This window comes from Rutidosis leptorrhynchoides, chromosome 3 (genome assembly GCF_046630445.1).
Source record: "Rutidosis leptorrhynchoides isolate AG116_Rl617_1_P2 chromosome 3, CSIRO_AGI_Rlap_v1, whole genome shotgun sequence".
Taxonomy (NCBI): domain Eukaryota; kingdom Viridiplantae; phylum Streptophyta; class Magnoliopsida; order Asterales; family Asteraceae; genus Rutidosis; species Rutidosis leptorrhynchoides.
The window spans coordinates 603,740,870-603,755,560 of NC_092335.1; the positions used below are offsets into that span (position 1 = coordinate 603,740,870).

The following is a 14,691-nucleotide window of genomic DNA, read 5'->3' on the forward strand; positions in this document are numbered from 1 at the left end:
GGTACCAAATTGTATAAGGCACACTTAAAATGCAATCCTGGTTCTCTACAATAGCACTGCTCTGATACCAATCTGTCACACCCCCCAAAATGGACCAGGGGTAATTGTGACCAATCATATCATAACACAGTTGTATAAACGAGAACGACTCTATATGAGACTTTTTAAATAAAACCTTTGTTAATAAAACAGCGGAAGCAGTAATACATGTTTACATTATTATTAAAACATAAAATAAATGTTTATGAACTAAAATATAATATGCGAAGTGGACTCCATGCAAGCATCAAATCTATCATCACAAAGTTGCAAACAGCTAGCTCAATCATCACCTGAGACAAAACATGCTTAAAGTGTCAACCAAAAAGGTTGAGTGAAATTCACAGGTTTATAAATAATATCCAAAGTTTTAGACCACAAGATTTAGTTTAAAGTTGATTGATATAGAAATATCAATCTAAAAGTGTTGCTGCATTTTGTAATATCGCTACTAAACAAGTTTACCCTATGACACCTTGTACTGTCAGTGTCGTGGAATCATTATTATGTAACCAAAGACCAACGGTCGAATGGTTAGAGACGTTACTCTCAATAGGCCTACTCACAATAATTAAGTTTGCATTTAAACGTAGCAATTGACGATATTACGGTAGGGATTTAGCATGAATCAAAGCATGACAGCATAGTTAATAATTTAGTACTTGTGTCTAAGCGTAAAACAGTTATAAAGCAAGCATGTGTCTCACCCAAAAAGTTATAAATAGTTAAGTAAACAGTAAAAGTGGGGCTATGAAAATCACCTTAGTAGCACAAACGAGTATTCCACGAAAGAATTGAACGGAAGGACGTGACCGAGATCTCAACCTAGAGATAGAACGTATGATCAGACATTGCCTAACAGACAATAGTATATAGTACTATATTGATAGTAATGGTTCACTAAAGAATTTCCATTTTCGGAAGGTTACTATTTATGGAAAGTTTCCACTTATAGTAATTTTCCAATTTTAGAAAGTTTGGGTTAATCTTTAGCAAGACGTTGTATAACTTTACTCAAACTTCGTTGCTATCAAATAAGTCAGGAATGACCAGATGTAACCGGGGGCCCAGGACTCTTGACCAGAATCTAAGTCATGGCATTCGAGATCCACAAGCTTACCCATAAATGGCAACCTAGACATCATTCACTTACGACCGTGAGTAGCGATGAAGTTCACATGAATTGTACATTATCTTTGATTAACCTTCACTTTAGGTTTATATGTTATTTTATATGTTATATTATATTTATTAATGTATTAACAATTTGATTATCTTATATTATATACTATAAGTTATTATTATTAAATTAGTATAGTTATAAAATAAGTGTTTATTGATAATGTATTGTTATTAACTTACATTATCAGCATTATACTTTATTATATAGTATACTTAGTTATTAACCGTAAGTTATAATAATAATATTAATTTAGTATATGTAATATACTTATGTTAATCGAAAATCATACTAATATACGTTAATTCGAATATTAATTCATTAAATATTATATTTATAATTTTTATAAACTTAGTTAATTATACAATTCAATAGGATATTTTATAAAAATAATTTTATCAAGTTTTTGTATTTATTTCCCACTTTTCTTTATATATATACTCGGTTTATATTAATCAAATTTAATTAGGTAATAAATATTAAATTGACCTAAATAAATAATTTTATATTTTTTACAGGTTCTATATTATGTAAAAATATTATAAAAGTTATTAAATAAAATTTTATATTAAAATATTATTTATTTAATGTTTTCTAATTATTTAACCATTGTAATCGGCCTATAATTAAATAAATAGGAAAAATAATTTAAAATTATTTTTTATATTTTTTTAAAGTACCTAGTGATGCTACTAATCATATAAAAATTTTATAAAAATATTTAATACACGTTTGTATTTATTTTGTATTTTCTTTATTATTTCTCTCGGTTTAGAATAATGCAAAAGTAAATTCTTTTTAAATACTAATGGTCCTATTTATTTAAGTTTTATAATTTTCACTTGTTTATAAAAGCATAATAATCTCAAAAAAAATTTATAATTATTTTAATTACTGTTTAATATTTTATTACGAATTTTATATTGTTTTTATGTTTAAATACTACATAATTCGTATTTAATTATAAATAATATTCCATAAATTATCAAAATTATTTTTATACATCATAATACTTATAATACTAATTATAACATGCAAAAATAATTTATATATATTAAATTCGAATTTTTAAAGAATATACAAAAAAATAAAAGCAATTCGATAAAAAAATATAGAAAATACCTCAAGTACTTTTCCAAGTTTGTGAGAGAGTTTTTCTAAAGATTTTATACAAGTTTTTATGAAATGGAAGTGGGTATTTATAGGAAAAAAATGGTTGGTGAAAAGAAAAAAAATATAAATAAAATAAAGGTGCCAATTTTGACAAAAAATAAAAACATGTTAAAAATGTTTTTAATAAGTTTTTGTTTTTGAAAATATTTAGTCAAAATTCATGGGCTCATTATTTAATTTATAAAAAAAATCTCTTTTTTTATAAGCTAAAAATATATATATAATGATTAAAATAACTTATCATTTAATTAATAATTATGTTTCATATAGTTTTAAATATAATACGCATTAATATTAATATTAACTAAAGTTATTTTATATAATTAGTGTAAACTTTAGTTAACAAAAAGTGTCAACTAAAAATAAATATTTGATCAATGTCAAATTTAATTATATATTACGTATGGATAACAACCCTATAGTCAAATTAGTCAATTCAGGTATGGAAATGTTAGGGTTGTTATACCAGATGACGAGTTCATTGAGGATACGTTTGATTCCTCAGACGATAAAGAATCTCCACTTATCAGGGATAATCGGGTTGCAGATGAAACCAACGACAATTTTACTCCAGCAAAACAAGTTCACTCTCCGGTCAGATGCCTAGAAGACGAAGAATCGGGGTGCATTGATAACGGTTGTGGGACCCAAGACAGATTTAATGATGACAGAGATAGAGTTGGGGATATTGGAGGGACTCAAGTGGATACTGTATTTTACCCAAAAAAAGTGGACGGCTACGTGGGTGTGGATCTTTCTCCCAATAAATGCGACCTTTCAGTTGAAGAGAATAACTCGGAGTATGTTGATGAAACGTGTTTCCCAAATAAAAACGAGTTGGGCCATGAAATAAACAATTGCATGAGACCAATCAGGGTTGGTGGGCTAGACTTCGATGCCCCATCTGCCCAGGCCTCACTTGTTGGGCCTGATGCACCTATTGGGTCGATGGATCCATGCCAAACTCATCCTGTTCAGTCTCCACCGGTTGGGCCCAATACGAATGGAGCCATAAAAGATCAAGGGATTAATCTTGGGCCTGTTATGATTGATACAGTGGATAAGCCTGATGCACAAAATAATTCAATTCAATCTTCGATTGGCAATAGGGCTTCTAAAGCAGACAACTTGATTCACAGGTCAAACGGGACAAGCAAAACCAGAAGTCGAATGGGAAAAAACAATGAGGAGGTTAATCGAACGAACAAAGATAATAGCAGGACCAACATCAAAAACTCGAATCTCAAAAATAAAGGTAAGAAAGAATGTTGCTTCTCTAGTCTTCGTAAGAGGAACACGTCGTCCAGAATGCTGTAAGTGTAGCAAGAAGAGAGCACCAAGTGTCTGGCCCACTCAAATCCACCTGCTCATCGTGTGCCAATCAAGCCATACCTGCTACATCCAGGAGGTCCTGTTCTAATTCGAGGCAAGTGAATTCCACTAATAACTCCTCTTTTTCTATTAGTAATGACGGCTTAAGAGAATTTGGTGATCATTTAGGCCTTAAGTGGGTGGAAAAATCCACCCATTAGATCTGTTTCTGGTCTCCCATGTCGTGTTAGTATTATGAGTATGAAGTTTCTGTCCTTAAATATTAGAGGTTTTAGGGTTGGTAGGGAAAGTAAAGTTGGATGGTTGAAAAATATTTGTCGCTCAGAAAAACCCAATTTTGTGGTTATTCAAGAAACAAAATTACACCATGTTGATTTAAATTGGATTCAGGTATGGTGGGGCAACGATAATTGTGGTTTTACTCAAAAGGAAATGGTAGGGAAATCAGGTGGGCAATTAATTATATGGGATTCTAATCTTTTCGATGTTACTGAATTGTTTGTTTCCAATTTCTTTATCGGTATTCGTGGAACATGGAAGAGCACGGGGGTCAATTTCAATATCATCAACGTGTATGGCCCACATGATGATCAAAACAAGCAACTTTTTTGGGATCAATTGCAAAACAAAATTTCGGGTGATCTTAACGAACCTTGGATAGTTTGCGGTGATTTTAATGAGGTTAGATCCGAAGAAGAACGACTCAATTCTCAATTCATCGAAAGTAGAGCTAAAAAATTCAACAATTTCATCAATACAAACAAACTCATCGATATTCCACTAGGCGGGAGGTTGTTCACACGCGTTAGTGATGATGGCTTAAAATTTAGCAAGCTCGATCGTTTCCTTGTAAATGATACTTTTCATAATTTATGGAGTTGTCTCTCGGTTGTTGCTCTAGATCGTGGTAAGTCGGATCACTGTCCGATTATTCTTAAAGATGATGTCAAGAATTTTGGCCCAAAACCAATTAAAGTTTTTGATGATTGGCTCGATATGGAGGACGTTGATCAAGTGATAAAGGAAGTGTGGTGTGAAGATGATAGGGGTGGATCCCGAAAAGATTGTTTTCTAAGAAACAAATTAAAAAGGACCAAAACCGCCCTCAAGTCCAAAAGCTCTCAAAAGTTTGGTAATTTGGATGGTGAAATCGAGGTGTTGAAATCCATTGCTATAGCTCTCGAGTATAAGGCTGAAAACGGCCTCATAAATGATGCAGAAAGGAAACAATGGCTTGACACGAGGAGAGAGTGGTTTCAAAAGGAAAAAATCAAAGCCAACATGCTAAAACAAAAGGCCCGTGTTCGTTGGATCCTCGATGGTGATGAAAACTCAAAATATTTTCATTCGATAATAAAACGAGGGTACAACAAAAACAACATTAGGGGTTTGCTCATTAATGGTGTATGGTGTGAAGATCCATTTGATATCAAAGAAGAGGCATATTCCCACTTTAAGAGTCGCTTTAAAGAAACACCCGGTTTTAGGCCGAGTCTTAATGATTTATCATACCCGACTTTATCTCTTGACGAGGCTAATGAGCTAGAAATCCCTATTCTCGAATCGGAAGTTCTTGAAGCAATTATGATTGCGGTAGCTCGAAGGCCCCGGGACCCGATGGTTTTAATATTAGATTCTTCAAGAAATTTTGGGATATCATCAAAGGGGATGTGCTTAGTGCTATTTCTTGGTTTTGGGAAAAAGGTGAATTCTCCAAAGGGTGTAATGCTTCCTTCGTTACATTAATCCCGAAGAAAAGTGACCCTATTACACTTATCGACTACCGACCTATTAGTCTCATTGGAAGTTATTATAAGATTGTGGCAAAGATTCTATCCAATAGATTACGAAAAGTTATCCCTAAGTTAATTGGGTCGGAGCAAAGTGCTTTTCTAAAGGAACGGTATATTCTTGATGGTGTTTTAATAGCTAACGAGTCAATTGATTATTTGAAAAACCACAAGAAACAAAGTTTGATTTTTAAGGTGGATTCTGAAAAGGCCTTCGATAGCTTAAATTGGGATTTTCTATTGGAGGTTATGTCGTGCATGGGGTTCGGGTCTAAATGGTGTGGATTGATTCGAGGGTGCCTCAATTCGGCTAGCATCTCTATTCTCATCAATGGATCCCCTACCCGAGAATTTTCAATGGGAAGGGGTGTTAGACAAGGAGATCCATTGTCTCCTTTCTTGTTTATTCTTACCACGGAAGGTCTCAACATTCTCACTAAATCCGCGGTTGATCGTGGTATTTTTAAGGGTGTCGAAATTGGAAATGATAAGGTCACTATCTCACACTTACAATATGCGGATGATACGATATTTTTTGGTGAATGGTCGACTTTGAATGCTCGCAATCTTATTGAGATCTTGAAGTGCTTTGAACTTGCTTCGGGTTTAAAAGTCAACTTTCATAAAAGTTGCCTCTACGGGATTGGGGTTGGTTCGGATGTAGTTGATTCATTAGCATCTCGTATGAAATGTCAAGCCGATAAATTTCCCTTCATTTACCTTGGTCTTCCTATTGGCGCAAGGATGAAGAAAATTGGTGATTGGTCTCCGGTTATAGATAAATTCAAAAAACGACTTTCGGAATGGAAAAGAAGAACGTTATCCTTCGGTGGTAGATTAGTTCTAGTTAAATCGGTGCTTAATAGTCTTCCGTTTATTTCTTCGCGCTTTTTCGGGCCCCGCCTTGTGTGCTTAACTTGCTTGAGAGGGTGAGGAGAAACTTCTTTTGGGGCAGGGATTTATCGGGTTCTAAAATATCGTGGGTTAAATGGGCAAACACTTGTTTATCATATGGGGCGGGGGGTCTTAATATCGGGTCCTTGAAAGGCAAGAATCTTGCTCTTTTGGGCAAGTGGTGGTGGAGGTTTAAAACTGAAACCCACTGTCTTTGGACCAAAATCATTCGTAGCATTTATGGAATTGACGGTGGCTTGAGGTCGGGCGATGGGCTTGCTCGTCAATCGACCTCGGGTATTTGAAATAACATTATTTTTGCAGGAAGTATCATTGAAAATTGTGATGTAGCTTTCAAGAATTCTTTCATCAAATCCATGGGTGACGGAAAGAACACTTCGTTTTGGAACGATAGTTGGTGCGGTTCAAGTTGCCTTAAAGATATGTTTCCAAGACTTTACAGGCTCGAGTCAAATAAAGAAGTCATGCTCTGTGATCTAATTATCAAAGTTTCTGCTTCAGTTTCTGCTCCAACACTTGCTGCTGCTGTTCACGGGTCTGCTCCACCACTTGCTGCTGCTGCTCACGGGTCTGACTCAGTGTCTCGTCCATCTCAGATTCCAGGTCTTTCAGCGAAGTTGGGGGATGCGAGTCACAATATCCGATTATCTAGTGCCTCTGTGTATTTCTCTTCTTTGCAGGTGTCGTCCGAAAGCCCCCAACACCCTTCTGTTCCTGTCCATTCACAGCTCATGCCAGGCGATATATACAAGCCAATCTGGGGCTGGTCTCGTGTGCCATCAGGTAGAACAGCCGATGAATTGATGGAACTAGAGAACATACTTAAGTCGATACACTTTGATTTTAACTCGGGGGAAAAATGGAAATGGCTTCTTGCAAATGATGGGATTTTTACAGTGAGGAAATTGTCTTTCCTTATTGATAAACATATTCTTGGTCACCCATCTAGCCCGAAAAAAACTCTTCGTAATAATCTCATTCCCAAAAAGATAGAAATTTTTACTTGGAGGGCGTTAAAGAAAAGAATCCCGGTACGGATTGAGCTTGATAAAAGGGGAATCGATTTGCATAGTGTGCGTTGTCCAGTGTGTGATGATGGGCTCGAGTCGGTTGACCACTCCCTTGTTTCGTGTAAGTTCGCTTTGGAAGTTTGGGCTCGTATCTATAATTGGTGGAATTTGGGACCTTGTCCATCTTCGTTCGATGATATCCTTGAAGGTAATCTCTCGCAAGCTTCATCATCGACGGGAAAGAAAATTTGGCAAGGAACGGTTTGGGTGTGTGCGTATTACTTGTGGAAGAATCGCAACATGAAAGTTTTTCGTAATGAGATGTGGTGTGCTCCGGTCTTAGTGAATGAAATCCAAGTAAAAGCTTTCGAATGGATCTCGAGTCGCCTTAAAGGGAAGAATATCAATTGGTCTACTTGGCTTGTTAATCCTCTTGTATTTTTAAGTTTGTAATTTTGTAGCTCGGGTGCTCTCTCTGCACACGGGTCACTTTCGCTTTCGATTGGGCCGATCTCCTTATTGATTGGCGCCTTGTATTGTAAACACTCGATTTTGAGTTTTATATATATTATGCCTTGCTTTTCAAAAAAAAAAAAAAAAAAAAAAGACGAAAATGAACATAAGGTGTTTGTCACTTGATTCACTAAACTGGAGATGGATTTAACGCTTGTTAATTTGTGCGACCCTACGTGTACATTGTTAAAAGCTTGTGACCAACCATGGTCAAATTAAACTTTAGGTCCCGTCTTAATTTTTTATATATATATTTATATTTTTGTATTCATTTCATTTATATTTTATTTTTGAAGTATATAAAAATTATATACGTCTAAAAATCCCGTGTATTATCAAAATCCCTAAATCTCAAATTACCGTCAAAAGCTTTTGTTATCAGAATCTACGAAGAAGCAACCAATTCTTCCATCTTAAGTAAGCAATTTTTATCCACGTAATCCAACACTCCGTTTTTTCAATATATATATAAACGCGTACAATAATTTGTTAGACAGTGGAGTAGGTGCGTTTATACTTTATACAAACAATTATCAGTAATCAAACATCAATCGCATCTTAATTGATCATCTTAATCTGTTTTGATTGTTCAATCAGACGATCAAGATCACCTGTGATGGATTCTTTCTTCGCCAAAGGGGCTTTCAAGGCTTCTAAATGGTAATTATTGTTGTTGATTTTGTAATATTGAATTGTTTATGCCAGGTGGCGGAATTGGAATTGAATTTAGACACGCGTGGTGTCTAAATTCAATTCCAATTTTGATGGAATCCCATTGGATTCCGTGAGCCAAACGTGGCGAATTTTGTTATTGTATTGTTTAATATGACCTAGAAGCTCAGTTTTTGAATTTTTATAAAATTGATAAATTTAACAGTAAAACACTTTTGAAATTGACGATTCCACGGATAAAGTTGCTGAGGAATCGTAGAGAGATTCATATAAAGCAGATGCGACGTGACATTGCGAAGCTTCTGGAGACTGGTCAAGAAGCTACTGCTCGAATCAGGGTATGATATTGTATCATAATCCCTTTGTTTCAAAATTTGTTTATTTGGTGTGTTCAGTTGTTTTTATGAGACTAAAAGTAAAAGACTTGTGTTGATGTTTGGTTAATATGTTTATGTTTAGGTTGAGCATATTATAAGGGAAGAAAAAATGATGGCAGCTCAAGAAATAATTGAGTTATTTTGCGAGCTTGTTGTTGTTCGTCTTCCGATTATTGAATCTCAAAGGTTAGATTTTTTGCTTTCATTTGGGGATTCTTTTGTATTGCATGTCTGAATACGTAAGGAGGATGTGGATATTGAATTGAAAGTTTAGTAGTTATATGCTACTTAGTTGCACGCTAGTAGTATGTATAATGATTAATGAATGTTTTGAAAACCGAATTAAACATAAAACTGAGGTTTTTCCCTGTTCGGGAGTAAGCCACTCGGGAGGGCGAGTGATACAACCCACACTTTGGTGTACGCAGCCCATCAGCATTAGTCCCTAACTGTTTCCAACCCTTCCCTGGCCACCAAAAAGTATTCGTCCTAGACAGGATTTGAACCTGAGACCTCTTGCAAGGAACTCAACACTTGATAAAATATTTGTCTTAAATCGTGAGTGCCAAAGAGACATGTAATAAATATTTATGAATTACAACATCAAACAAATTTGGTTAGTAGATAAGTTGGTTTTCAAGCTTATCATTATACTACTTGTGGTTATGAGTTCCAAACTTGTAGTTTTAGCTATGATTTACAGTGATTTATGTTCAAATTATTTTGTTCCAAACTAAAATTCTATTTGTTCCATGTTTGTGTGAACAAAATTTCAGCAAAAAAACAAACTGTTATATAATACTAACCACCTTGCAAAGCCTTTAACTTTCCACGTGGTTCAAACATTTAATCCGGTTTTCACTGAAACCCCAGGTTTGACTGACCGTACGGGTTTTTAACTGGTTCATTTAAAGTGGTCTAATATGTCACTGTGAACCAGTAACAACGCTGGTTCCCGGTTGATTTGGTTCAACCTGGCAGTCCGGTTTAGTTTTCACAATCTTGTGAATAAGATGAGATTAGGTATTGTCTGTATTGTGTGACAGCCCCTTATTTTTTGGGATGACTGAAGCATCTACATCTAAAAAATTGTTTTGGGAGGTTAAAGGAAGACAAAACAAACGTCACTTGTACGCTTATTTGTAGTTGTGTACCATACTACATACAAGATAGTATTTCTACAGGAGGCCAATATTTTTCTCAATATAATTTAGGTCACCAGATGATATGTTTAGTAAAGAAACAAGTCCAGGTAAAGGGAGGTACATGGATTTAGAGAAATATATATAACTAAGTAGTGAGGTTAATGCGATAAAGATAATGTGAAAAGTGTAAATCTAAACAAGAGTATGTTGTGATTGCTTGACAAAGCTCAGAAATAAGATAAAATAAGGTTTCATTGCCCTGAAAAGGGATATTGGATGCTAATTGCTAAAGCCATGTGTAGTCGTCGTAAACTCGTGTTCTCTGAATCAATATTCTATGAGAACTGAAACTAGAAAACGTTTTTTAGGTCGTGTTTTCTCAAAGTATTTTATGCAATCAAAAGTCCCTGTTTGCCCTTATATAACCATATGGATCTAAAAACTATGATTTATGGTTTTATAAGTTATTTCCTTTTGGAAGATGTCTACAACATGTTTTACATCTGAACAGTTTTCGTAATATTTTGGTTAGTTTTCTTAAGGAAAGCGTTTACTGTAGAAAAGTAGAAGTGAAAAAGTGGATAGTTGTTTTGTACTAAACGCTCATTAAGATGTTGTTGTGTTATTAAGAGAGAAACTTCTAATAAAAACCAGATTTATGTATTTACCTTCTTATGCACCAGAGTCATTGTATCTTTCTTGAAATTGGTAGCATTAAGTGTCATTGTGTCACTACCAAATATACCTGATAATTATGTCCGTTTTGAATTCTATAACCCGATAATGCTGCATGGTTAAATGCCAAACACAAGGGAAGGGTACCATACTTATTTAGCCAATGTAACCTACATAGGTCTCTTTAAGCTGTTAGCAGTGTTGCACAAATCGGCCGAGTTTGGAGAACTCTGGGAATTCTCGGTTTTAAATCGCTGCCGAGTTATCGGGCCTCGACTCGGCCAAATAATCGGTAACGTCCGAGTCAACTCGGTTAACAGGCAAAAAATCGGAAAAAATGAAAAAATCGGTTAAAAGTGAAAAAATCGGAGATAAACTTGGTCAACTGTGAGCTGCGATTTATATTGAATTTTACTTTTAACCCCTTTTACTTAATGCCAGTTCTGTCATTATATATCATTGTTCATTATTCTTATTGTTATGAATTTGTTCTAATAACTCCTAGTGTACGTGTTTGGATTTTGTTTTTACATACAGGGAATGTCCTCTTGATCTGAAAGAGGCAATATCTAGTTTGTGTTTTGCTGCACCAAGATGTGCAGATCTTCCTGAGTTAATTCAGGTTCAAATGGCCTTTACCGGTAAATATGGTAAAGAATTTGTTGCTGCTGCTACAGAACTCATGCCAGAATGTGGTGTTAATCGCCAGGTGTCTAAACGTCATTTAATTCAATATAATTACTTATAATTAATAGTGTTTGACTATTTGTTTTGTCTAATATACGGAGCATACTTGCTATTTTTATGCGTAAATAGGAAATTTTGAATTGTAAGAGTTTGTTGATGCACTCTAATTTCTTGACGGACCAGAAGGAAGTTGTGTGTCCGTTTAATATTTTAGGATATAATCGTGGGTCCTATTTACCAGCTTTCATATGAGTGATAATGGTCCTATTTACCAGCTTTCATATGAGTGATAATGGTGGCTAATTACCGTCTTACCCTTTTCGTCGTTTGGTATTTCAGCTGATTGAACACTTATCAGTGCGTGCGCCATCACCTGATGTGAAGCTTAAAATGTTGAAGGAAATTGCAGAGGAGCATGAGCTTGATTGGGATCCTACTGCATCAGAAACTGAATTACTAAAGCCACATGAAGATTTATTGGTTAGCATATTTTATCCTTATTTTGTCTTTTTTTTTTCCTTTCAAAAAGACGAGCCTATGACATATAAACTTGCTTTCTTAACTTGGTATTTGTTGCTTTTGTGAGTTTTCTGTTAAGTTTGCTGATTTTATTTGACTGCACCATGGTGATTAACGTGAGTATTTATTGCTTTTTACAAGATATAGACGTTATATATGTTTTTATGCATCCATTTCTAGAAATTGTTTTGGATCAAGTTTGAGTACGAGTCAGAAATTGATATATTGATTCTGGATTTGATTCAAACAGGTTTGTGTTGAGGTGTGTTCTTTTTAGCAACTTTTTTTGAGACTGCTAGGGTTAGATTAAGCCTACTATTTGTTTTTGTCGTAGTTGATGTTAGTTATGATTACAAAGATTACGTTATTAACATAAAAATCTGAATATCTGATATATTGAAGTTAAGATTATTATGATTATGATTTGGGAGGCTTTAAGCATTCACTTTTTGTTTTTGCTGACTTAACATCTGTTTCTCTAGTTGGTAAGTTGTTGGATTTGACCCGTTAGGAATGAATCCTAATCCAAGTTGACCCATTTAGAAGTAAACTTGACCCATTTATAAGTAACTGGATTCAAATTACTACCTATAACAAGTAATATAGTGATTATTAATTTTAAACACAGATTAATCGCTATCAACTCTTCTCTTTTTCTTGCAGAATGGCCCTACTCAACTTGCCAGCCCAAAATTGCCTCTACCGGAAGAAAAACATGAGGAAACCGTACACACAACGTCACAACAAATTGATAACGATCAATCAGATTCGGATGCAGAGTTCGACATTCTAGATTTTCCCAAGGTTCCCAATTCATCAGTACACCCTACTGCTCCTTCAGAAACCGTTTCCAGACCCGAAATGCTTCCGTTTCCACCATCTGCATTATCCGACTTAAACGATGAACCCGTAATTACCTCACCGAAATCCGCACCAACCGAAACCGGAGAAAAACAGTTTCTACCCTTCATATCTCCACCATCAGATACTGTTGCACCGAAAGAAAACATTCAGTCTCCTCAACTGAAAACCTTTGTCAACGATGATACGCAGGCGGCACCAGTGAAAGAAAGCATCCGAGTTTCAAGAACCAGAACCGGTATCAAAGATGATTTACAAGATGTATTGGCTGCTGCCCAAGCGGCAGCAGTAAGTGCTGAACGGGCAGCAGCGGCAGCTCGGGCAGCTGCAAGCCTTGCCCAGGTTCGAATCAGTGAACTTGTCAAAAGACAGAATGAATATGAGTCTAACGAGAATCCGTTTTCTGGAGACAACAATGAACCTCTTACACCACCCTTAAAGTCAAACGTTGACCATCAAGAGACTTTCAGTTCTTCAAGTCCTACTTCACAGTCGATGACATCTCATCAGCCGCAGAGGTTGGCATCAATGGATGATGGTTTTATGTCGTATCCAAATTTGTTTACGTCAAGGGGTCAAGGTGAGTTATCTCGCGATTCATCTTTCGCTGATAATTCACGTTCTAATGAAGATCATTGAAGAATGTTTTAAGGTGTTATTATATGGCTTTGTTTTGTTCTGTAAAGTGATGTTTGACGTGTTGTGTTATGTGGCGAAGTACGTTTTGGTTCGATATTACATTAAGTGAGTCCATATATCGTCGTTATTGAAAGATTTATACTATATGAGAAGGATCATCTAATGAATCCTTAATCTACGTATAAGGCCATTATTTTAGTTTGGGACTTATGATATTGATCTTATACTTATGTGACCGTAAGTAGAAATTATGGGTAGCATGATGTCATGCTTGTATCTTATCTACTTTCAGTTCATACAATTGATATACAACAGATTAAACGGTTTATATACAACAGATTAAACGATTAGTGTAAGTAGATTAAATCATATGTAAATGTGTCTAGGTATATCGATTTGGACTAGAATCGAATGTAGAGTAGTTTAAGAATTTTTCCTATACAATACTCGTTTCGGTGAACATGACAGACATTTGTTCATATGCGCATTTTGTGTTTTATAACTTTTGTTTGTCATAGATTTGAACAGTTAATAAAAATTAGATGTAAATGTAATGTAATGTAATGTAATGTAATGTAATGTAATGTAATCTGTTGTGTTCACATATATGTAATCTTTATAATTTTTTTTTTTTTTTTTTTTTTTTTTTTTTTTTTGTAGTGCGGTTCTCATAACCAAACTTTTATTTCTAAATGGATACGAAATTGTCGTAAGTACATTATTTATTTCAAATTTATACGATCAAATCTCATAGCTAGTTCAAACTTAATACTATACAAGTTTTGTTCTATTTTGTACATCAACATTTTGTGCTTTGTACAATCAATTTGTTTTCAAATTTATATAATCAAACGTAATAGTTAGTTCTAACTTAATACTATCAAAAGTTACAAAGTTCTGTTTTGTACATCAAAATTTTGTGCTTTGTACAATCAATGAACTTGTAACGAAGATGAAGTCAATAATGGGAAGAATATTCACATTGGAGACCAGATATTACATCCACAAGATTCTTTTAGATACTTTGGCTCAGTGTTTCACAAATAGGGAAGGATTAAAAAGAATGTGACTCACCTAATAAAGGTAGGATGGTTGAGTGGAGAGCATCGACCGGAGTCTTTTGTGATAAGAAGGTACCTTTTAAAATGAAGGGAAAATTCTTCA

At 34.8% G+C, this 14,691-nt stretch overlaps 2 protein-coding genes across 3 annotated transcripts; both read left to right on the forward strand.

Annotated features, from left to right (window-relative positions):
- The first annotated feature begins 6,785 nt into the window (after positions 1-6,785).
- Positions 6,786-7,892, forward strand: LOC139902208 (uncharacterized). The gene has a single exon (XM_071884856.1). The coding sequence runs from the start codon at positions 6,786-6,788 to the stop codon at positions 7,890-7,892; it is 1,107 nt and encodes a 368-aa protein (XP_071740957.1).
- Positions 7,893-8,253: 361 nt separating this feature from the next.
- Positions 8,254-13,904, forward strand: LOC139898843 (uncharacterized). Of its 2 annotated transcripts, none has more exons than XM_071881643.1 (7): positions 8,254-8,369; positions 8,550-8,612; positions 8,830-8,962; positions 9,084-9,187; positions 11,359-11,530; positions 11,848-11,988; positions 12,691-13,904. In XM_071881643.1, exons 2-7 carry the CDS (start codon positions 8,569-8,571, stop codon positions 13,525-13,527), a joined length of 1,431 nt encoding a protein of 476 aa, XP_071737744.1. In that variant the 5' UTR covers positions 8,254-8,369; positions 8,550-8,568; the 3' UTR covers positions 13,528-13,904. The 2 variants fall into 2 exon arrangements, with proteins under 2 accessions (XP_071737744.1, XP_071737745.1); XM_071881644.1 differs by lacking the exon at positions 8,254-8,369 and adding an exon at positions 8,415-8,457 and having other exon boundaries at positions 12,691-13,901.
- Positions 13,905-14,691: the final 787 nt, after the last annotated feature.